The sequence below is a fragment of the Muscardinus avellanarius genome, assembly GCF_963383645.1.
Source record: "Muscardinus avellanarius genome assembly, chromosome: 10".
NCBI classification, from domain to species: Eukaryota; Metazoa; Chordata; class Mammalia; order Rodentia; family Gliridae; genus Muscardinus; species Muscardinus avellanarius.
Window position 1 is genome coordinate 77,940,988 of NC_137796.1, and position 22,847 is coordinate 77,963,834.

Genomic DNA, 22,847 nt, shown 5'->3' on the forward strand with positions numbered 1-22,847 from the left:
CAATGTGCTGATGAGAAATTAGTCCTGGGCACAGACTCTGTACTTAGACAAGACCAGGATCAAGGTAATTTTAATTGAGTTACCAGGAAGATTTTATTACTCCACCCTTGTCCTTCTGAAACTTGATGCTTACATAGCTATTATTGTCTACCCTCCACTTATACTGCTATAATTTATTAGATCTTGGGTGTCTTTCTCTGTATGACCAAGCTTCTTGAGCTCAAAATGAGTTTACTTCACCTTAGTATCACTGTCACTGTAGTACAAGGGTGGCTTCATCACCAGCATTTGTTCAGTTAGTGAATGTGAGGGGACCATATGGTTTTGGGATGGCCAGCAGATACTTCTTATATAGCCTAACTCTCAACTTGTATTGATGAGGTCTGAGAATTTCCTCCCACTTCTTACTTCACAATTGGTAGAAGGACTGGGAAGAGGCACAGATTTTAACTTTCATGTCTTTCTTCCTCAGCATCTTTGGGGCCTACAGCATGGACGTGATCACTGCCACATCATTTGGAGTGGATGTTGATTCCCTCAATAACCCACAAGATCCCTTTTTGGACAAAGTCAAGAAGTTTATAGACTTTGATTTCCTCAGTCCACTTGTTTTCTCAGTAGGTGAGTAGACTATTTCTTATTTCTCTTCCTCTTCCACCCTCACTTACAAATGTCATTGATAGATACCTCAGATGCCAATAATTTCCCATTTAAAATGTAAAATTCAATTTGTCATAATTGTCAGTTGTTGATTGACAGAGTACAGAGCACTCTGTAGCAGTATGAGACAACATAATGAGAGGAATTATGCACCTGGAGGGAACATGCACCCTCATGTTTGTACCCAGATATTAAAATAGCAGAATGAGTTTCAAGTATGAAGAAATACAGTAAAAGTATAGCCTGTAGGTGGAGAGAAAACACCAGACTGGAATGTGGTTTGTATTCTTGTTTAGTTTTACTCCTAGGATCACAGCCAAAACAGAATGCTCTGTAGAATGACTTGATTTCCACATCAAGATGAATACAGAGATACTAGAGGGCATTTCTATTCAATGTCACGAATACATTCTGTGCATACAAAACCAACTATTGATGAGTGTGACCAGCCAAATGTGAGTGCCTGGGCAGGTACACTGTGGTGCCCAACGTATCTCTCCTGGTGTTCCTGATGCCCCTGAACCAGCAGAGGACAGAAAGGTCCATGTGGATAGTCAGGGTAGATGGTGGGGAGAACCTTAGTAGGAGACAGAGATGCAGGAGATTGGATATATGCTGAAAATTTTGTATATTCCCATGAGTATTTGGGATTTAAAAATATATAAATTATCTTTCATTTGGAGTACTGCTTTGTCATCATGCCACAAGTTGTGTATGTTGTCTTTACTTTCATTCATCTCAAAATAATTTGTAATTAATTTCTTTAATTCTACTTTGAGCCATTGGTTACCAAGGAGTATATTTAATTTGCCTATATTTTGGAGTTTTGTAATTTTCTTTCTATTCTTTATTTCTGGTGTTATTCCCTGGTGGTTGAGGAACATGTGCTGTATTAGTTCATTCCTGACTGCCCTTTCTAAAACAGTATAATTAATTATATCTGACAATAATCATGTCTATTATAAATATTCTAGTTCTAGTTCAGTAGGTAAAGGGTAAGAGTTCAGCAAATTTAATCCTACTGGTTTGGTCACTGCAAACTTCAGTGGAAGCCACTGATCTCACTATGGTGGTAGCATATGTGTGGATGTTCCCTTGCTCAGCTAGTGGCCTAGAGCCTGATGCAAGGTCACAGAGTGAGTGGCCTCTCCTTAGGAATGCTGATGACTATTATTCCACTATTTTTTTAAAGAAGAGTAAAATTGCTCCAAGTAAAATTCCATTTTCATGAAAGTTTCTCTTCTTTTGTCTACAGTACTCTTTCCATTCCTTACCCCAATATATGAGATGTTAAATCTCTACATTTTTCCAAGTGAATCTACGGAATTTTTCAAGGAATTTGTAAAAAAAACAAAAGAAAATCGTATTAAAGCTAAGGAGAAGGTAAAATGGGGTTTTGTGACATGAAATTGTTCACTTTTGATAATAAATTGAGCTAAATACATGTAATTTGCATAACTACCTCTGCATTTTGTTAGGAACAGATGGAGAACTCAAAGTTTAAAGCAGGAGATTTTTTTATATTTTGAAGAAAATAAGAAAGGTGGAGATTTGGATTTTGCTATGAGAATTGGTCAGTGATAGATTTTAACATTAGCAATAGAATAAAAACTACTGTGTATAGTATGTGTATTCTTAAAACAACATCTTTGCAATTACCCATTTTCAATAAATTGCCAAATAATAAAAATTACTATTCAAAAGCTATATTTGCTAGCATTATCATGTCCCCAAATAATGTAATACCCTTGAATTATCTCAATTCCAAGCTTCTTAATGGACACATTTTCCATGGAATGCTCCCTGATAGAGTTTGATCCATATTGAGTTGGAGCCCTCTCCTGGCCTGGAGTGGCATGGGTGTCTACTGAGCATTTGGGGTGCGTGCTGGATAAGTCAGCTTTGGGTCATACAGGTTGGAGGCAGCACAAGAATGTCTCCAGGTCAAGGAGCTGTGATAGGCATCCTAGGTGTCACTGAGAGTTTTATCGTATTCTAGATTTATGGAGAATTTGAAGATGCTCAGACAACACAAGGTAATGAGCTCTGGAAATGGCAGTAGATAAACTTGTGGGATCATTTAATAGAAATTAAGATAGAAGAACAGAAAGGACTGAAATCTAGAAATTCTTTCTCAACAACTAAATGTGCTAGGAGAGGAAACCAGCCATTCTCAGGCCAGAACCTGTGGTAAGAAACCAGAGAACAAAGTTATGTTACTTACAGGAAAATGCAAGGAACTAGAGACATTAAGCTGGTGATATCAGCAAGTGTTGGAAAGTTCAGAGATGTATGTTTTATTTTATATAGAGAAGCTAGAGAGGAATTAGAAAATAAAGAGTTAGATAAATAGAGATACCAGTAGAATATTGGAAAGGAATTTGTACAGGGAGTAGGGGAGAAGAATAAGGAGACTTGATGAAGAAAACAGCTCAAATAATGCTATGTACATTTATGAAGTTATAAATACCAATTTTGGGTGGGATCTGGAGGGAAACACACCATGATATATGTATTTCTATCACTTTTAACCTCCTCATGATAATTATTATGCACTGATAAGAGCATTAAAAAAGTGGAAGCCAGAGAAACTCAAGGACAGACAGAAGAAACAGTGAGAATTGTTGGAACCCATAGCTGGTTTTACTCAAGAAACACCCTGTTCTCCAAAGATGAATGTTGCTCACTAGTGATTTAGCCAACACTAGCCAGACTTAAAGAAATCATATTCTCAGAAGGGCTTTAATGTCTACATCTCAACTCACTTCTCATTTCACAATTGACATTCTGTCTTTGAAATGTCTGTTTCTAGAACCGAGTGGATTTTCTTCAACTGATGATGAACTCTAACTCCAACGACACAGAGTCACATAAAGGTAACCAGGGATATTTCATTACCTGCTCATGGGAAATCTCAGGGTAAGGGGGTTGTTCAGAAAATATAACAGAAATGGAGAAAATATTTCCATGCTGAGAAGTATTTTTATCAGATTGCAGAAAGACATATGCTTGTGTATTAAATATGGCAGAGAGAGGTGCTTTCTAACATTGCACAGACATAAGTATGGTGAAATTTTGAGCAGCAGGTCTTGAATCACCTCCATCAGAATAAATGCTGATTCTCAGCCTCATCCAGAGCCACTAAATCTGACCCTCAACCTGGAAATTTGATCTAGACATCCAATCAGACAACTGTCCCAGTGAGAGTGATGTTCACCTGGAATGCTTGGTGAAAATATGCTCAGTGGCTTCACCTATTTTAAAGATTTATTTTTCATTTCATAATGAATTAGTGACTTCTGGAAGAAGCTTTTGTTACTTTGCAAATAATTCTGTTCCTTTTTATATTGTCATTTACTAGTTTTAGCACTCATGTATTGTTTTGACTAAAATCATTATTACTATCATAGTGGAAAATAGTGACTTTCAAACTTCATAATTTCTTCTATATTTATGATTCAGCACCCAGTATATGGGAAGTACTTTCCTCTTATATATTTGTTTGATCTTCATATACTCATGTATTTATATCGGTGTGATTGTATTTCTTCACCATTTACTCTCTTCTTGTCATTACTCAGGGTTTTTTTTTTAACATTTTCAGCCCCTTTAATTCTGTGAATTATATTACTTCTCTGGTCTGTGACTTTTATATTCTGACAGATAGCAAGTCTTTAATGAGGATTTTTAACATTTAAGGAAGAAGGAGGGATTTTACTAGTCATCAGAATTTCTTTCCACTAGCTCCTTTCCTTCAGTGACAAAAGTAATTTTGGTTAGTTATTCTTCTCCCAAATCTACACATAGTTAATTTCCATTTTATCTCCTGGGGAATATTATTATATACAGAATTAAAATTTTCATCTAGATACAGAGATACAGTGTTCATACTAGCTTTTTTTTTCTTTTTCTTTTTGGCGGTACCAGGGATGGAACCCAGGGGCATTCAACCTCCAAGCTACAGACCCAGACCCTGCCCTATTTTTAGTCTTTTATTTTTTGAAACAGGGTCTCACTAAGTTATGGAGGTCCTCACTAAGTAGCTGAGGGTGTCTGTGAACCGCAAACCTCCAGTCTCATTCTCCCAAATGCTGGGATTACAAGTGTGTGCCACCGTACCTGGCTCCATGTTCATACTATCTTATGTGAGTATAATTAGGTTAATCCTTTCTCCTTTTCAGTCTAATGTTCCTGTCAACTAATGTAAGTGGACATAGTATTTGGCTATATCTGCTTGAGAGCAAAATGAATGTAATCCAGTTATGAATGTAATCCAGTTTCAAAAAAATGCTGGCTCCAAAATTGCAAGGGCTTTTAGTTTGTCACCATTGCCATTGTGTTTCTAAAACAGCACCAGGCAAAGAAAATAGTGGATAAATTTTTTAAATGGTGTTTTTTTTTTTTTTTTTTTAATTCTCTTGGGCTTGTCCACTCAAAGCTTTTTTTTTTTTTTTTTTTTTTTTTTTTTTTTTTAACTTGGCCTTCTGGATCTTTCTCTTTCTTTCCAAAATTTTTTAATTTCCTAAAATGTAATGTTTTGGAGCAGTGTTCTGCATAGCAAAACTGATGGAAAATATAGAGATTTCCCAAGTATTCCAGACCCATCATATGCAATCTCCCACATGTGCAGACACTCTCCCACTGCTAGCAACCCTACCAGAGTGCTACTTTCATGATAATTTATGAATCCACATGGACACATTATCATCACCCAAAACCCGTAGTTAATATTAGAATTCATTTATGGTCTTGTGCATTCTGTGAGTTTTGACAAATCCCCCTCTAGTCTCCTAAAAATCCAGAGTATTCTATGTCTTTTTAATTTATTATTTTCTGAGAAATGCCTTAATTTTTAGTGGAAGATATTCAAGGTTTCTTTTCTATTTCCCCCCCCCAAAACCAGAAATTAGCCATTTCTCCAAGGAGAGCTTTTTTAAAATTGAGAAATAAATAGGAGAAATAAGAGTTCAACACCAAAATCTCAGAGCTAGTGTGACTAGGGGTACTGGGATTTTGTTTTTCTTCTACCTCCTTTAAGTGGGCAAAGCTAAGAAAATACAAACCTAAGAAAATACACCAATTAGAGAAATACAAATATTTTATGTATATTCATATTTGGTGATATTCACAAGCTGATTCTTTCTAAAAAAGTTGAGATATAGCCTGTTGCTATGATATAAATTCAATAATTTTATCAGTTTCAATATGAACCTCCCAGTGGTTTGTTAATAATCTCACCAAGCCGGGCGTGGTGGTGCACGCTTGTAATACCCGCTCTTGGGAGGCTGAGACAGGAGAATCGTAGAGGTTGAAAGCCTGCCTCAGCTTTCGGCAACTTAGTGAGACCCTGTTTCCAAATAAAATATAAAATAGATCTGGGAGTATAGCTCAGAGGTAGAAAGCCTCTGGGTTCTACCCCACTACTACTACTACTACTACTACTACTAATAATAATAATAATAATAATAATAATAATCTCACCAAAGTCCTGAATATTTACCAATGGGCTCTAGATCAGAGATAGGCTGACAATCTCTGGAACATATCCATGTCTATATCTTCTATTCATTTATATATCAATTTATCTCTCTGGCGGCATAGGAATTTCTGTAATAAAGACAATATTTTACTGTAATTCAATGGGATTTCCACTAGATATGTGTGACTATTTACCACTTGATATGTGGCAAAGAATTAATGTTTCAATTGGTCAAGTGTAGTGACACGCACCTATAATGGGACAGAGATTGGCTGACCTTACCAGTTCAAGACCAGTCTCAGCAATTTAATGAGGCTTTCAGCAATTTAGTGAGATCCTTTTGCAAAGAAAAATAATAAAATAGGGCTTTGGATGGATCTCAAAGGTAGAAAGTTCCTGGGTTCAATCCCCAGTACCACACATACACAAAGTTTGTTATATTTAACTTTAATTAATTAGAATTTAAATTAATCAAATTGTATTTTGCATATGAACATATATGCCACAATAAATCCACCATTTTGGATAACTAGTATACACTAAAAATAAAATAAAAAATAAGTTGTCAGTATAAAGTAATGGTATATATTTGAAGAGGCAGATAAGTCCAACCTGAATAGTTCTACAGATATAAAGGATTATTTTTGTTTTTAAATATACAAAGGCTCTTTTTCTCCCCTCTGTATTTTGGGCACTTGTATTCCTTTTTATTTGCTTTTTATTTAATCTGTAAGTAGGAATAAATAGGAGAACAAAACGCAATTTGAGGATGTAATTTACTCTAGTTAAAAATAAATAAATAAATAAAAAATAACTGAAGTGCTTTTTGGATGGCCACCATTGGTCATTAGCTCTTTATTCCAGCAGGGGGCAGGATGCAGCAATCTGTAAACACAGGGAAGGGACTGTAGAAGAACAATGTCATGCTCACTTGGAGTTACTGTTCAAGTAATTAAAAGCTGTTTCTTCTTTTTGGCATATATAATCCTGCTTAATTCTCCTAAGTACCTCAAAAAGAGATTATGATAATTTACAAAATACTGTATTGCAACAAACGAACATCTCACCTGGTTCTTCTGTGCAGTACTGAACCTATGTGTTTCCCTAGATTTCAAGAAAGACTTTTCACTGTTTGTAAATAAGCTAATAAAAATTTTGCTATACACTAAAAAAATAGCCACGCATGACTACAGGCTACCATAGTAAATGGAGCTCCAGTCTGATTTCAGTTCATTATCATGTGGTTTATGCTAAATGAAAGATTGAAATTGATGGTTGAATTTACTGGTAACAAAATCACAGGACTCGTTATCAGAAAATCAGAATCCTGTATACCTTTCTTATATTTTGCAGTATTTGTAGTTTCAAATTAAATGAATGGTGTGGCCATGATGTTTCTCTGAGAGTTCCAAGTATATAAAAGAGCCAGTTTCAGTACGGATCATACCAGTGCATGACCAGCTTACCTAGCTCAAGGAAAATAAAAAGAGGCCAAACAATAATCACAAGGGTCATTTTCTGAGCAAGAAGTAGAGCAGAGAGAGTGAGCATGTACTAAGGAAGACAAAATTTAGACTATGATTAAATAAGCATTGCTAATTCCACATGCAGATCCTCGTGTGTGTGTGTGTGTGTGTGTGTGTGTGTGTGTGTGTGTGTGTGTGTTACCAAGAGTGGAACCCAGGGGCTTTTCTACCTCCAGACCATACTCCCAGACCTATTTTATATTTTATTTGGAAACAGGGTCTCACTAAGTTGCTGAGAGCCTCACTAAGTAGCTGAGGCTGGCTTCGGACACGTGTGATCCTCCTGTCTCAGCTTCCCAAGCACTGGGATTACAAGCATGCACCACCACGCCCAGCCAGATCCTCATTTTTTATACTTTATGCTCAATGCTGTTTTAGTGACACCTTGTTTGTTCTGCTATTTTTCATTAGATGAGGGTTGGTCGCTGCTCTTCTAGCTTTTTCTCTTGCTCAGTAGTTTCTACACATCTTGTGATTGTCCATTTTTAAGACTCATTTCTTCTATTGCCTGATGCCTCTCACAGACAGAAATCCTGCTTCTAATACTAGCTCATGTACCTAAATCACATTTTCCATATGGTGATGTCTTAATCTGACAAATTTTTTAGTCATTTTCCAGCTACATTTTAAGTAGAATAAGTTAAAAATTGTTGGAAGTACAAAACCACCTGTATTTTACTTGAAGGTAAAATTATGATTATCCAAGAGATATTCTGATAATACTGTGTATAGGACACAAAAATGCTATCTATTGACACTATCCAGCTACAATGGTGAGGATGGTGTAATGAGGAAAAGATGGACTACAGTAGTATAGACCTTTGGACAATCTGTATTAAAATAATATACTTTTTTTCTTGGTAAGATAAACATCAGAGTAAAAACCACTCCCAGTGTGACTCTGAATTACCTTCTCATGTCTCTCTTTAGTTGTGTGGGAGCCCCATTTGGATTTTTCCTCATCTAAACTGTGATATTCTACATCAACCTGCTCTATCTGAAAAAGTCTTTCTGTTTCTTTTAGGTCTGTCTGACCTGGAGATTACTGCCCAAGCAATTATCTTTCTTTCTGGTGGCTATGAGACCACAAGCAGCACTCTTTCCTTCATCATGTATGAACTGGCCACTCACCCTGATGTTCAGAAGAAACTTCAAGAGGAGATTGATGCAATTTTGCCCAATAAAGTGAGTCAATGGCACATAGAGAGGGCAGAAAGAGGTAAAGCCTCAACATCAGTGTCTTCATCACTTGGCAATGATCATTTTTATAAGTGGAGCCAGCATTGATTCTTTTCACCAGTTCGACTTACCAAAGATCTAAAGAGAAAAACAGGGACAAACATGGCTGGTAGAAGGTATTTCCAGAAATCAAAGATCTTAACAGTAATATAAGAGAAAGCTGAATGTATATTAGGAGTGTGAAATTTTGTTCTTTTCCTTCATCTATTTACTTGGTATAGACACATGGGCTCTCTATCAAGAAGTGACAGTGACTTTTCCTTTTTTCACTGGAGAATAATTGTCATAATCTATTAGTCAACTTTCCCACCATGAGAAAGACAATCAATGCATAGGATTCTGAGGATTTCAGGCTCAAGTTAGGAGAGGATGGGATACTAAAAATCTCCCATGTTCATAATTACACCACACATTACAGTAGCAGGTCAAAGGACATGATAGTCATTATTTGTTAGTGCTAATGTTCTGTACCAAGATGAGTTAATGTTTGGAGCGCCTAACAATTTTTAGTACTATACAGCCTGTGTTTAAAGTAATTTTAAATCTCAGAATACCAAAATTTTTTCTTCTCTTTCCAGGCACCTGTCACTTATGATGCTTTGGTACAGATGGAATATCTAGACATGGTGGTGAATGAAACTCTCAGATTATACCCAATTCTCAACAGAATTGAGAGGGTCTGTAAGAAAGATGTTGAAGTCAATGGGGTGTTTATTCCCGGAGGGACTGTGGTGATGATGCCAACCTATGTTCTTCACCGAGACCCAACATACTGGCCAGAGCCTGAGGAGTTCCACCCTGAAAGGTACAGGACCCCAGGGAAAGAGAACCCAACCCAAATCATGAGGCGGGTATAAGAACATAATGGTACCTCTGACTGGAGATGATATATATGTGACTGTACATTAATTGCATCTTTGTCCTTTTTGCTTTAAAAGTTCTAAATAACAATCTGATAATTGTTGTGGAAACTATACAATCTATAGACCAGATAAAAGAAACATACCTATTCACAGCCCTAATACCCTAAGATAAACATCTTTAATAAGATGGTGTCCTCTTGGGTTTATTGCTCCATAGTAGAGTATGTGCCTAGGCTCTGGGTCTTATTCTCAGCACCATAAAATGTGATGCATTTAATATATCTGTGCATATATACATTTTATAGCTTATGCCATCACATTTTATTTGAGTTTAATCTATGAAATATATTGCTTACAATAAACTATTAACTAGTCATTGTTTCATTATAAAATTTACATGCACATATATTGTTTGGTGACTGTATATATCTGACTTGATTTACTTACCCTTTTTGTTCAGGTATGAAGTGTTTTTACATCGTGTGTGTGTGTGTGTGTGTGTGTGTGTGTGTGTGTGTGTGTGCTCTTCCCTTAAGCTATCCAAATTCACCACAAGCTTTAGAAAATAGTGTCACCTTTTGTTTGATAAAACATTAGATCCTTGTTCCTCCACTATGATTGTAAGAGTGCAGGCTGAGGGCTTGAGAAGTCCTCCTCTGTGGCAGTCCAGGCAGCCTCACTGATGACAGGGGAGCATAGGTCCTCTAGGTCCCATCTCTGGCTGACATCCTGGGCCAGCTCCCTCACAGTCTCTGTAGTTGTCATTTCCAAAGCCAAGTTATCTGCTCTCTAGATGACTGCAATATTTCTCTTTTGAGATTTCTCATGTCTTTGGATAATTTGGGTGAAATCAGGCATTGGGCACAGTTTGTACCATGATGATTATAGTTGATGTTTGCCAATGATTATAATGTTAAGGAATATATATATATATATATATTCCTTAACATTATATATATAACAATATATATATTAAGGAATATATATATATTATACATACATATATGTATGTATGTATATATATATATATATATATATATATATATATATATATATATATATATTTATGGTAAGAGGTCTGTGGTTTAGACATATATTGGCCCATGACTCTGTACTTCCTGATGGTAGGGACATAGACTTTTGGCTACAGTATTCCAGTGCCAACTCTGAGTCTCTATGTAGTACTTGTAGCAGTCAATCTGAATTGCCTGGTTACTCTGCTTTCTAGCCAGAGCCTTTCTATGTTTCCTTAAAGCCCAACACTTCCAACTCCTGTAACTTTACAAACATAAACTCAAGGACCACTCACTGTACTTTTTTTTATTCATTCAGTCATAAAACAGTTGAGAAGTTCTTACCATATGTCAGGGACTGAGCCAAGCAGTGGAAGCCCACATTTAAAAAATGTCTATTACAAGCCAGGCATGGTGGTGCACTCTTGTAATCCCAGCATTCGGGAGGCTAAAACCAGAGGATTGCGGTTTGCAGATAGCCTCAGCTACTTAGTGAGGCCCTCCAGAGCTTAGTGAGACCCTGTTTCAAAATAAAGAATAAAAAATAGGGCTGGGGGCATAGCTCAGAGGTAGAATGCCCCTGGGTTCCATCCCCAGACTCAAAAAAAATCCATTACAGAGTATGTTTGACACATACTTAATTATAATCTATGTCACAAACCTGTAGAATATATTTTCTTAGTCTCTATTTTTTTCCATTCTTTTTTCTTTTTTATACTTTTATTGATGCACAGTAATGATACAACATAATGAAATTCAAAGTGGCACAAACATACATGCAGAAAACAAATTTGTTATTTTTAATAGGGGATCTAATTAAGTGACTTAGTTTTATGAGCATCTTAATTAAAAAATATTTTATTGGTACATTGTAGTCATACATCTTTTTTTTTTTTGGTGGTACTGGGGTTCCTGGAAGCCCTTCTACCTCCGGGCTACACTCCCAGACCTATTTTTACATTTTTATTTGGAAACAGGGTCTCCTCAGCCAGCGCGTGCGGCTGGCTTCAAACCTGCGCGATCCTCCTGTCTCTGCCTCCCAAGGGCGGGGATTACAAGCGTGTGCCACCATGCCCGGCAGAGTCATACACCTTAATATGGTACAAGATGGTAGAGGCATACATGCATATATCACTTATTTAACCCTTGCCCCATCTCCCACTTCTTCTCAAATTTGGCTTACTAATTGACTTTGATATGTTTATGATTGTACATCATGTACATTAAGGAATTTCCTTCTAAAATATGCTTTCATTTTTACTTACTATTCTTAATATAATTTTTAGTGAACTGTGATCACATATTATATTGAGGGTTAGTGTTATAGAAACATATAGATATATAGCACCAAGTGCTCTCTGACTCTTGTCCTACACCCTCCTCCTCTTCATTCTTAATATTGAAATTGGTATTGATATGGCTTTATTGGTTCATTGTAACCATACATCATATTGAGTTTTAGTGTGATAGAAACAGATATATGCATAAAACCTGAATACTGAATACTTTTAAGGTATCATCATGTGCCCATCATCTGCCCCATCCACCACCCACTCGCCTGAGCCCCCTGTCTACACACAACCACATCATACCCAGACTTCTATGCATTTTTGTAGCATATAACAATAAATAATGTCCTCCAAAATATAAGAACTGCTCTTAAAAACATGTAGTTTAGAGCCAAGCGTGGTGATACACTCTTGTAATCCCAGTACTTGGGAGGCTGAAACAGGAGGATTGCAGGTTTGTGGCCAGCCTCATCTACTCAGTGAGGCCCTCTGCAACTTAGTGAGACCCTGTTTCCAAATGAAGAATAAAAAAAATAGGGCTGGGGGTGTAACTCAGAGATAGAATGACTCTGGGTTAAATCCTCAGTAACACACACACACACACACACACACACACACACACACACACACACAAGCATAGTTTAGATGCTCATTACTTTTCCTAAATCAATGTTTCATGAATATCAAAATGAGGCATCAACTTAGAATAAAACCTGATACCCTTTCGATAATTTATGGCCTAGTAAAGGAAACCAACAAGGAATTCAGTGATGATGATGGCTCAATGGAAAAGCACCATATGGCCTTTGAAATTATTGAACTTTCCCCATTTCTTGAATGTTAGAGAAAAGGAAAGAGAGTTTGAGAAAGAAGATGGATGAAAAGAAGGAAGAGCTAAAGAAAGAAACAGAGGAAGAGGAAGAGATAGATGATGATGAAAATAATAGCAATTAACAAGAGGAGGAAAGAGAGGGAAATGGTGGAAAGAAAAGTAGGGGGGGAGTGAATTTTAATTGTGACTGATTTTCTCCTATTCTTTCTTCAATGACCACTTGACCAACTTAAGTGAGATGAGGCAGAAGTTTTTAACAAAGACTGAAAGCTCCTAGAGGTTAGGGAGAGTGGAAAGAATCTTCAGTTTACAATTCTCAGAACCAAATAACGACAGCAAAATTTCTATAATTATCTCTCTAAAATATCTATGTAATGGGGCATGGCTGTAATCCCAAGACTTGAGAGGCTGAAACAGAAGGATTGTAGGTTCCAGGCCAGCCTCAGGAACTTAGTGAGATTCTGTTTCTAAATAAAAGATTAAATAGGGCTGGGACTGTGGTAGAATGCCCCTCAGTTCTATCCCCAGTACCACCACACACACACACACACACACACACACACACACACACACACACACAATATTCTGAGTAATCTTGATTGAGATGTGTGAGAACCACAAACATGCTGCTCTTTTTGTGCTTCATTAACTTGTTTTGCTCCTCTATTGTGGAACCAGGTTCAGTAAGAAGAACAAGGACAGCATCAATTCCTACATATATATGCCCTTTGGAACTGGGCCCAGGAACTGCATTGGCATGAGGTTTGCTCTCATGAACATGAAACTTGGTCTCATCAGAGTACTACAGAACTTCTCCTTCCAACCTTGTAAAGAAACAGAGGTGAGGCAATGAGCCTTCTACATTAATAAGATTTATTGGGAGTTCTTTTTTTTTTTTTTTTTTTTTTTTACTGTAGAGCCAATAAACCAAAATGAACCTTTCCTGTCTCTTCTTCATTCTCTTATCCTTCAAGAGCTAATTAAATCCCCAAAGCCCCACCAGGGGCCTTCTTCATTTCCTTCAGGGCTCATTTACTTCTATGTTCTGTTATTAATTACTACAGGGGAAGAGGGATGTTGTCAACACCTTTTTCAATACTTTGTCATTTACATATCCACGTTGGTTCTGTGTTTTCTTTGTATTAAAGAATGAAAGACAGCAATCCTCTGACACATTTTAGGGTGGATTAGACATCCCTGGCAAAGATCCAGTTATCTATAAGCTGGCAGTTTCTGATCTCCAAGACAATTAGATACCTTTCCAGGGCTATATAAAAAGAGTATTTCATTGATGCATCCCCAGCAGTGAGGAGAAGGGGGCTCCAGGATTAGTCAAAAGCCTGTAAGACCCAGAAATTTCCTATTTAACTATCCTTGAACACAAGGAGGTGATGAAAGAAAACAGAAGCATAAACCTAAGTTCCTTATTCATCAGTGAATTAAATTTGTTCAATCAGGATAGATGACAACCTGTATTCTTTAGAATCCAAGTTAAAAGGTATAATAGTGTGTCTCATGGTACAAGTTTTAACAAACATAAAACTAACTTTATGTGACCTTTAAAAATGGCTTCTTATGATGACTAAATATCTGGTTTCAATGTTTAAAAATTTTTTAGTTAATTGTATTAATACATCAAATTGAGATTTAGTGTGATAGAAACATACATGCATACAGTACCTAGAACACTTCCCTCTAGATCTTAACTTGATCCCTCCTCCTACTCATTCATTATATTAAAATTGGTGTTGATAATTTTACATATGTACATAGCATTGTTCAGATTGTTTCCCTCATCCTTGCCAATCCTTCCTTCCCTTCTTACAAATCTGTTTTTATGCTTCTACTAGTCTCTCCTCATTTATCTGACCTCCCTTTTATTTCCTATTTTCTCTGTAGTTTCCACATATGAGAGAAAACACAACTCTTTAATTGCTGAAACTAATTTCATTTAGCATAATATTCTTTAATTCCATCCATTTTTATTGGGTTACTTTTTCTTAATGGTATTTTTAATATTTTTATATATTTTAGATATGTTCATCTACCAGAAGAGTAACTGGAAAATATTTTCTCCCATTCTGTATGCTCTCTCTTCAGACTTTTGATGGTTTCCTTTGGTTCCTTTGGTTTTTTAATTAATTAAAAAATTTAAAATTAAATGTCATCCCATTTACTGATTCTGGTATTTATTTCCTGAATTTTGGGAATATATTCAGTTGTGAAAATACTATGGAATTCAATAACTGGCCATAAATTTAAATATAACCCACCTATTCAAGGTCACACTGATAGTTTTAAAAAACACAAAATTAACTTAATATAGCCTTTCAAAACACATTTCCCACATTCCTAAATATATGGTATACACATACGCACACAATTTTATTGGTGCATTGTAGTCCCCCATTATGATGTAGTTCAGAGTAATAGAGACATGCATGTACTTGGTTAGCTTACCCCCTACTTCCTCTCTAGTCCCTCCTCTTCCCCATGCATGATATTGAGATTGCCCATTATTAATTTCACACGAGTAAATAACATCAGTGGAAGTGTGTGCTTCATTAATTCTCCTTCATTCCCAACTGCCACCCTCCTCTAAACACTTTCCATTACTCCATTGGAGTTTCTCATTATTATTTAAGTCACTCCTGTATCCTAATTATGCCCTAGCTTTCAACATGAGAACACTTAATATGCTTCTCTTCCTTTTTACTTTGATTTAAATCAATTAAGAACATGATCTCCCATGATATTGTTTCCAACTTGATATAGAATAGGTACCCAGGAAATATTTTCCTGCATGAAGAGATGGATGGATACTTTCATTATTCAATCCTGACACAGTTTAAAGAATAGGTAGAAGGAATTCAGTATACATGATGCTAAACATAGTTTGCTTGTGTTTATAAAATATTAATGTCCTTTTCTAAAGTTCTTTTATAATGTCCTTTTTAATTTTTTGAATTTATTGGTACATTTTAATCATACATCATTATGAGTTACAGGATATAATGTCCTTTTGTAAATAAAGCATTAATGTTTCTTTTCTAATTTTCTGCTGTGTTTGCTGGTGTTTCATTGCTTCTCAGTGTGTTTGCTTATCTGTTTCAGGTCCCTCTGACATTAAGCAATAAACAACTTCTTCAACCAGAAAAACCCATTGTCCTAAAGGTTGTGTCAAGAAATGGGAACATAAGTAGAGCCTGACCTTCCCTAAGGACTTCTGCATTGTTTGTCTTGGAGGTTGTGACCCATAACATCAGAGACTTTAATTTACTTTAAAAAAAATCCTAGGTAAATATGGGCTTAATCTACAGCCCTTAGTGGATGATTAGGAATTCCGTTAATTCATTAAATATGATCAGTGTTCTTATAGAGTATGATCTGTTTGGGAGTGTAATGAAAATGAGTAAATCGGTAGCATAATTTGACTCATCTTTTCTGCTTCTCATGTGCAGCATGTGTGCTCATTACACATCTTCCCCACTTAGTATCATCAATTGCTTTTGGACTCTCACTGAATATTCACCAGAAATTTGGTCAATAACATTTTTTAATTTTTTATTGGTACACTGTAATTTTTAACAAAAATGGTAATAATTGTAGTGACTCTCTAAGTAAAATTTTTATCAAATGTTTAGTTTAAAATACTATTTTCTGAGAACATAAATAAATATCTTCTTCCAAAACAACATGTGTTTCATTATGCCTTTTGAAAGAAAAACTTAAGAGACAAACCATGGAGTAGCAGAAACAACTTTTCATCTTCATCCTCACTAGGTGTGAGGGCTCTCCCTAATTTCTTTTTTAATATTATGTTGGTGAGAGTTAATCCTCTCTGTAATTACTTGGATTTGTAATTATCTCCTATCTCCCATGGAAACAGGGTAGAAATATTGAAAGCAGGGATAGGTTGCTAAACAACCCTGGGGATGTTGGAGATCATATATTGGTTCCTCCTCCTCTACCCTCTGACTTCCATCCTCCATGGTGCGAGTGAAGACTTGTAAGCAAGAAAGTTTGTAAGCTCTTCCTCTATCTTCTTCCTGCCACTGCCATACCCTGAGATCTTCAGCCCCTGTCCTGACATGGTATGAACCCAAATCTCCAAGGAAACCATGAACAATTCTTCCTTTCTCTAAATTGCATGGTCAGTCTTTTAGATTATAGAAGTGAAAATGCTAATGAAGACATTCTAAATTTTCCCATTGCTTGGAAGATATAATCCTAATTGAATTGTACCACTTTGAAGCAGGTAAATGTAAGACTCAAAGGAGATACTTTTTACTCTATTATTCTTTGACTTATTATCATCTCCCCCAATATTTCTGGAAGGCAAAGTACCTGTTTTCGTATAGCTCTTTGTATTCCTTCAATTCCCAACTGCTTCAATACAGTGAATTCTGTACTTTAAAAAATGGTTGTTGGATGAATTGATTGGGATACAAGGCTATAAGAACTTATCAAGTTCATTTTGGTATCAGAAGGTACACTTTTCTTCATTTTCTTTTTCAGCTCCCTCTCTTTCCTTCCTAAGCAATTCAGTCCTAAAGCCATAGATGGGGCACAGCAAGATGGTGGTCACACATCATGGTAGAAGAAGTAGTCTTGGTGGCTCCAAAGAAAAGACTCAGTAGGTCAGGGAGACATTCATGTGAAGGGGAAGCTAGACCAAGGAGTGGGGGTCCACACAAGATGGGGAAGGTTTCACACCAAAGAGACCTTTTCTGACATGAGTTGTCATTGCCTCAATACAGTCTGGAGAACATTGGTAAGATGAGGAGGGCATTCATGAGTGAAAAAGGCATGGAAGAAAGTTGGTTCTATAAATGAGATTTCATGAAATAAGTAAATATGTAAAAGACAATGAAAGCTCAGTTTTCTTTTGGTGAAAGGTATCAAATTCATACAGGAAAAAAATTGGAATGAGCCATGCCAGTTAAATCTTTAGTAGCATGATTCTGTGTAAACTCATATTGATCTATGCTGATAGATGATAGAGGTGTGTGTTTCTCAGTGTGTGTGTGTGTGTGTGTGTGTGTGTGTGTGTTTATATAATAAAATTATATATGACCTACATCTCTACTTGGATAGAGATAGGTATAAAAGACATCCTAAAAGCAATAAGATAACCTACGGTTCATATATAGGGTTCTAAATACCATTTTCTCTGGAGAAGTCAGGGCTTTTTAGGAAAAAGGCTGATTCCAGGGTCAGGATTGGAAAGTCCAAGATAACCCTGAAGCAACTTATTCTGTTGGAAAGTAATAAAAATGTTCCCAAATGATATGACTAGATCAAAAAAGTACAAAATTCAGGCAGAGGAATTTCTGTTGGCATACTAAGTGTCCACTTAGTCTATATAATAGATAAAAACATTAGAACTTGCCATTTATTGATTTAAATAACAAAACATGAGGCCCGATGTGGTAGTGAAAGTCTATAATATCAGTACTGCGGAGTCTGAGACAGGAGGGATTCAGGTTCATAGCCTTCTAAAACATAATGAGATCCTATTTCAAAATAAAAAATAAAAAAAGCTGAGGGTATAGCTCAGAGGTAGAACACTCCTGGGCTAAACCCCACTACCACACACACAAAACAAATGAACACAAAACCTATGAGCACATACATAAATATATTGAAAGACACACACACACACACACACACACACACACACACACACAGTTTGAGTGTACTACTATCAGAATGGCATTCAGAATTAATTGCAAAAGATAAAGGGCAAACTTTAAATGGAGAAGCTTGCCAAACTCCCTCCTCGCCCCAGTCAAGTCATTACTAACAGCATTCTTGGAAATAAAATACATCTATCTGAAAATATCTGACATAGCAGAGAGAGAAGAATGTAGAGGGAGTTCTGTGACACTCTTGCTGAGGAGGTTATCCTGAATAAAATCATAAAGAGGCATCACACAAACAGATTTATAAATAGTTTACTCCTGGAAGGTCATTATTTTATAAAGTTTGAAAGAATCACACTCATGAAAACAAAAAGTGTCCCAGACCAAAGGAGACAAAAGTGATAAAACAACTAAAAAAGACACTTGGGCTGAATCCTTCTGCTATAAAGCACCTTGATGTAACAACTGGGCTGATGTGGATGGCAGTGTCGCATCAGTTTTCTCTCCCCTATTTTGATGGCTATATTGTGGTCATGTGAACCAGTGCCCCCATTTTTCCATATTTTATTTTATTTATAAGTGGAACCTATTGAAATTGGTGTACATTTAGATTGTGCTTCATACCCTCTCCCCTCCCATTCCCCTTTCCCCATCCCAATAAAGAGTGTCCAGGTTAACCATGCTATATTTATACTATTACACATATTCGGATGTAGCTCCTTCCATTGAACAACCTCAGCTTTCTTCCTCTCCTATCCTTCCATTCTAACTTTGCTGAGATTTCCCCTCCATCATCTGGAGTCCCTCTGGTATTACCACTACTCCCTAGCTTGGGCATATTAGAGAAAACATATGTCCCTTCTCTTTCTGTGCTTGACTAATCTCACTTAGCATAATGTTCACCAGTTCCTTCCATCTTCTTGCAAATGTTATTATTTTATTCTTTTTTATAGCTGAATAGAATTCCATTGTGTGTATTTCCCATAATTTTGCAATCCATTCATCTGTTGATGGAGATCTAGGTTGGATCCATATTTTGGCTATTACAAACTGTACTGCTATGAACATGGGTATGCATATGTTAATGTAGTTCTCTGATTCCAAGCCCTTTGGAAAGATACCCAGGAGTGGTATAGCCAGATCAAATGGTGGATCTATTCCCAGTTTTCTAAGGAATCTCCACACTGATCTCCATAGTGGCTGAATTACTTTGCACTCACACCAACAGTATAAAAGAGTACCTCTTTGCCCACATCCTTGTCAGCATTTGTTGTTGTTTGATTTGTATGTTGTTTGTATGATTGCCACTCTGATTGGGGTTAAATGGAATCTCAGCATAGTTTTGATTTGCATCTCCCTGATGTCTAGTGATGTTGAACATCTTTTTATGTATCTATTGGCCATTTGTATCTCTTCTTTTGTGAAATGTCCAATAAGTTCAGTTGCCCATTTCTTGATTGGGTTGTTTGTTTTCCTAGTGTAGAGTCTTTTGAGCTCTTTGTATATTCTGGATATTAGCCCCCTATCAGAGTGGTGGCTGGTAAAGATCTTCTTCTATTCCGTAGGCTTCCTCTTTAGGTTCTTGATGGTTTCTTTTGATGAGAAGAAACTTTTTAGTTTGATGCAATCCCACTTATTAATTCTTGCTTTAATCTCCTGCGCTTTGGAAGTCTTGTTGAGAAAGTTACTGCCTGTACCTATATGTTGGAGTGTTGATCCTATGCCTTTCTCTAATAACTTCACAGTCTCTGGTCTAATTTCTAAGTCTTTGATTCATCTCGAGTTGATTCCTGTGCACAGTGAGAGGTAAGGATTCAGATCCACTTTCTACAAATGGATATCCAGTTCTCCCAGCACCATTTGTTGAAAAGGCTGTCTTTTCTCCAGCGTATGGGTCTGGCCCCTATGTTAAAGAGCAATTGAATCTAGATGTGTGGGTTTGTTTCTGTATCTTTTATTATGTTCCACTGGTCAGTCTGCCTATTGTTGTGCCAATACCATGCTGTTTTTACTACTATTGCTCTATATTACAATTTAAAGTATGTGATTGTGATGCCTCCTGCCTGGTTCTTGTTGCTGAGCATTGCTTTAGCTATTCTGGGTCTTTTCTTTCTCCATACAAAATTCATAACTGAATTTTCCAGGTCTATGAGAAATGTTGTTGGTATTTTAATGGGAATTGCATTGAATCTATAGACCACATTTGGCAGAATGGACATTTTGATAATATTTATTCTGCCTATCCATGAGCAAGGGAGATATTTCTATCTTCCAAGGTCTTCTACAATTTCTTTCTTAATGTTTTGTAGTCTTCTCTGTAGAGGTATTTTACATCTTTGGTTAGGTTTATTCCTAGGTATTTTATTGGTTTAGAGGTTATAGTAAATGGAATAGTTTTCTTTATTTCTTTCATTATGGATTCATTGTTGGCATAAAGAAAAGCAAATTATTTCTTTAGGTTGATTTTGTGTCCTGCAACTTTGCTGAACTGATTAATCAGCTTCAGAAGTCCTTTGGTTGAGTTCATTGGATCTTCTAGATAAAGAATCATATAATCTGAAAATAAGGATAGTTTTAATCCCTCTCTTCTTATTTGAATTAGATTCAAATAAGAAGATTGCCTTCTCTTGTCTTATTGCTGTGGCAAGAGTCTCAAGGACTATATTGAAAAGGAATGGTGATAATGGGGATACTTGTCTTGTTCCTGACTTTAAAGGGAATTCTTGCAGTTTTTCCCCATTCAATATAATGTTGGTTTGGGGTTTATTGTATATAGCCTTGATGGTGTTGAAATATGTTCTTTCTATTTCAATTTTTGGCAGTTTTTTTTTTAACATAAATGGGTGTTGGATTTTGTCAAATGCTTTTTCAGCATCTACTGATATGATCATGTGGTTTTTGTTCTTAGTTCTATTTATGTGGTGAATAACATGTATTGATTTGCATATGTTGAACCAGCCTTGTTTTTCTGGGATAAAACCAACTTGGTCATGGTGTACAATTCTCTTGATATGGTTTTAAATGTGTATAGCTAGTATTTTGTTTAGAATTTTTGCATCTATGTTCATTAAGGATATTGGTCTGTAATTTTGCTTTCTTGAAGTATCTTTATTTGGTTTGGGAATTAATGTGATACTGGCCTCATAGAAGGAATTAGGAAGAATTCCATCTCTTTCAATTTCCCAGAACAAGTGGTGAAGTATTGGTATTAGTTCTACACTGAAAATTTTGTACAATTCAGCTGGGAACCCATCAGGGCCTGGGCTTTTCTTTGATGGCAGAATTTTGATTGATGTTTCTATTTATTTGTTTTCTATTGGTTGGTTGAGGCTTGCTATGTCCTCTTGGTTCTGTTTAGGTAGGTTATATGTGCTTAGAAATCTGTCGATTTCTTCCATGTTTTCCAGTCTGTTGGAGTATAAATTCTCAAAATAGTTTCTGATAATCCTTTGAATTTCCCCTATGTCTGTGATGATGTCTCCTTTTTCATTTCTGATTTTAATAATTTGAGTTGATTCTCTCTTTTGATTAAGTTGTCCAGGGGGTTGTCAATACTATTAATCTTCTCAAAGAATGAGCTTTTTGCTTTGCTGATTCTGTGCATTGTTTTTTGTTCTCTATTTATTTCTGCTCTGATTTTAATAATTTCCTGCCTTCTGCTGGCTTTGGGATTAGACTGTTGCAGTCTTTATAGGTCCTTGAGTTGTGTCATTAGGTTGTTTGCTTGGCAACTTTCTGTTCTTCTTATGTGGGGACTCAATGCTAGGAACATTCCTCTCAACATGCCTTCAAAGTGTCCCATAGATTTTGGTAACTTGTTTCTCTATTTTCATTTAATTCCATAAATTTCTTTATTTCTCCCCTAATTTCTGATCTTACCCTTTCATCATTTAATAGTGTATCATTCAATCTCCATATATTTAGTTTCTTTTGGGTTTCCTGTTGTTTATTTCTACTTTCATTCCATTATGGTCTGAAAAGATGCAGGGAATTATATTACATCTTTTGAATTTGCTGGTGCTTGCTTTGTGTCCCAGGATATGATCTGTTTTGGAGAAGGTGACCATGGGCTGCTGAGAAGAATGTGTATTCTTTTGTTCCTGGTTGAAATATTCTGTATATGTCTATTAAGTTCATTTGGTTTATAGTTTTCATTAGTTCTGAAGAGTCTTTACTCATCTTTTGCCTTAAAGGTCGATCCACTGGTGTGAGAGGTGTATTGAAGTCTCCCACTATTATTGTATTTGTGTCTATTTGAGATTTGATGTCCAGGAGGGTTTGTTTTACAAATGTGGCTTCAC

General features: G+C 36.2%; 1 protein-coding gene across 1 annotated transcript in view; it reads left to right on the plus strand.

Moving 5' to 3' along the window:
- LOC308268738 (uncharacterized protein) overlaps nt 1–16,111 on the plus strand; it is a gene marked incomplete at both ends in the record, with an annotated part of 95,131 nt that extends 79,020 nt beyond the window's left edge. Inside the window, 7 exons of the mRNA XM_080703846.1 lie at nt 473–621; nt 1,916–2,043; nt 3,473–3,536; nt 8,690–8,850; nt 9,483–9,709; nt 13,580–13,742; nt 16,016–16,111. Of these exons, the coding sequence (XP_080559972.1) occupies nt 473–621; nt 1,916–2,043; nt 3,473–3,536; nt 8,690–8,850; nt 9,483–9,709; nt 13,580–13,742; nt 16,016–16,111 (988 nt within the window). The remainder of the gene's footprint in view (nt 1–472; nt 622–1,915; nt 2,044–3,472; nt 3,537–8,689; nt 8,851–9,482; nt 9,710–13,579; nt 13,743–16,015) is intronic.
- Nucleotides 16,112–22,847: the final 6,736 nt, after the last annotated feature.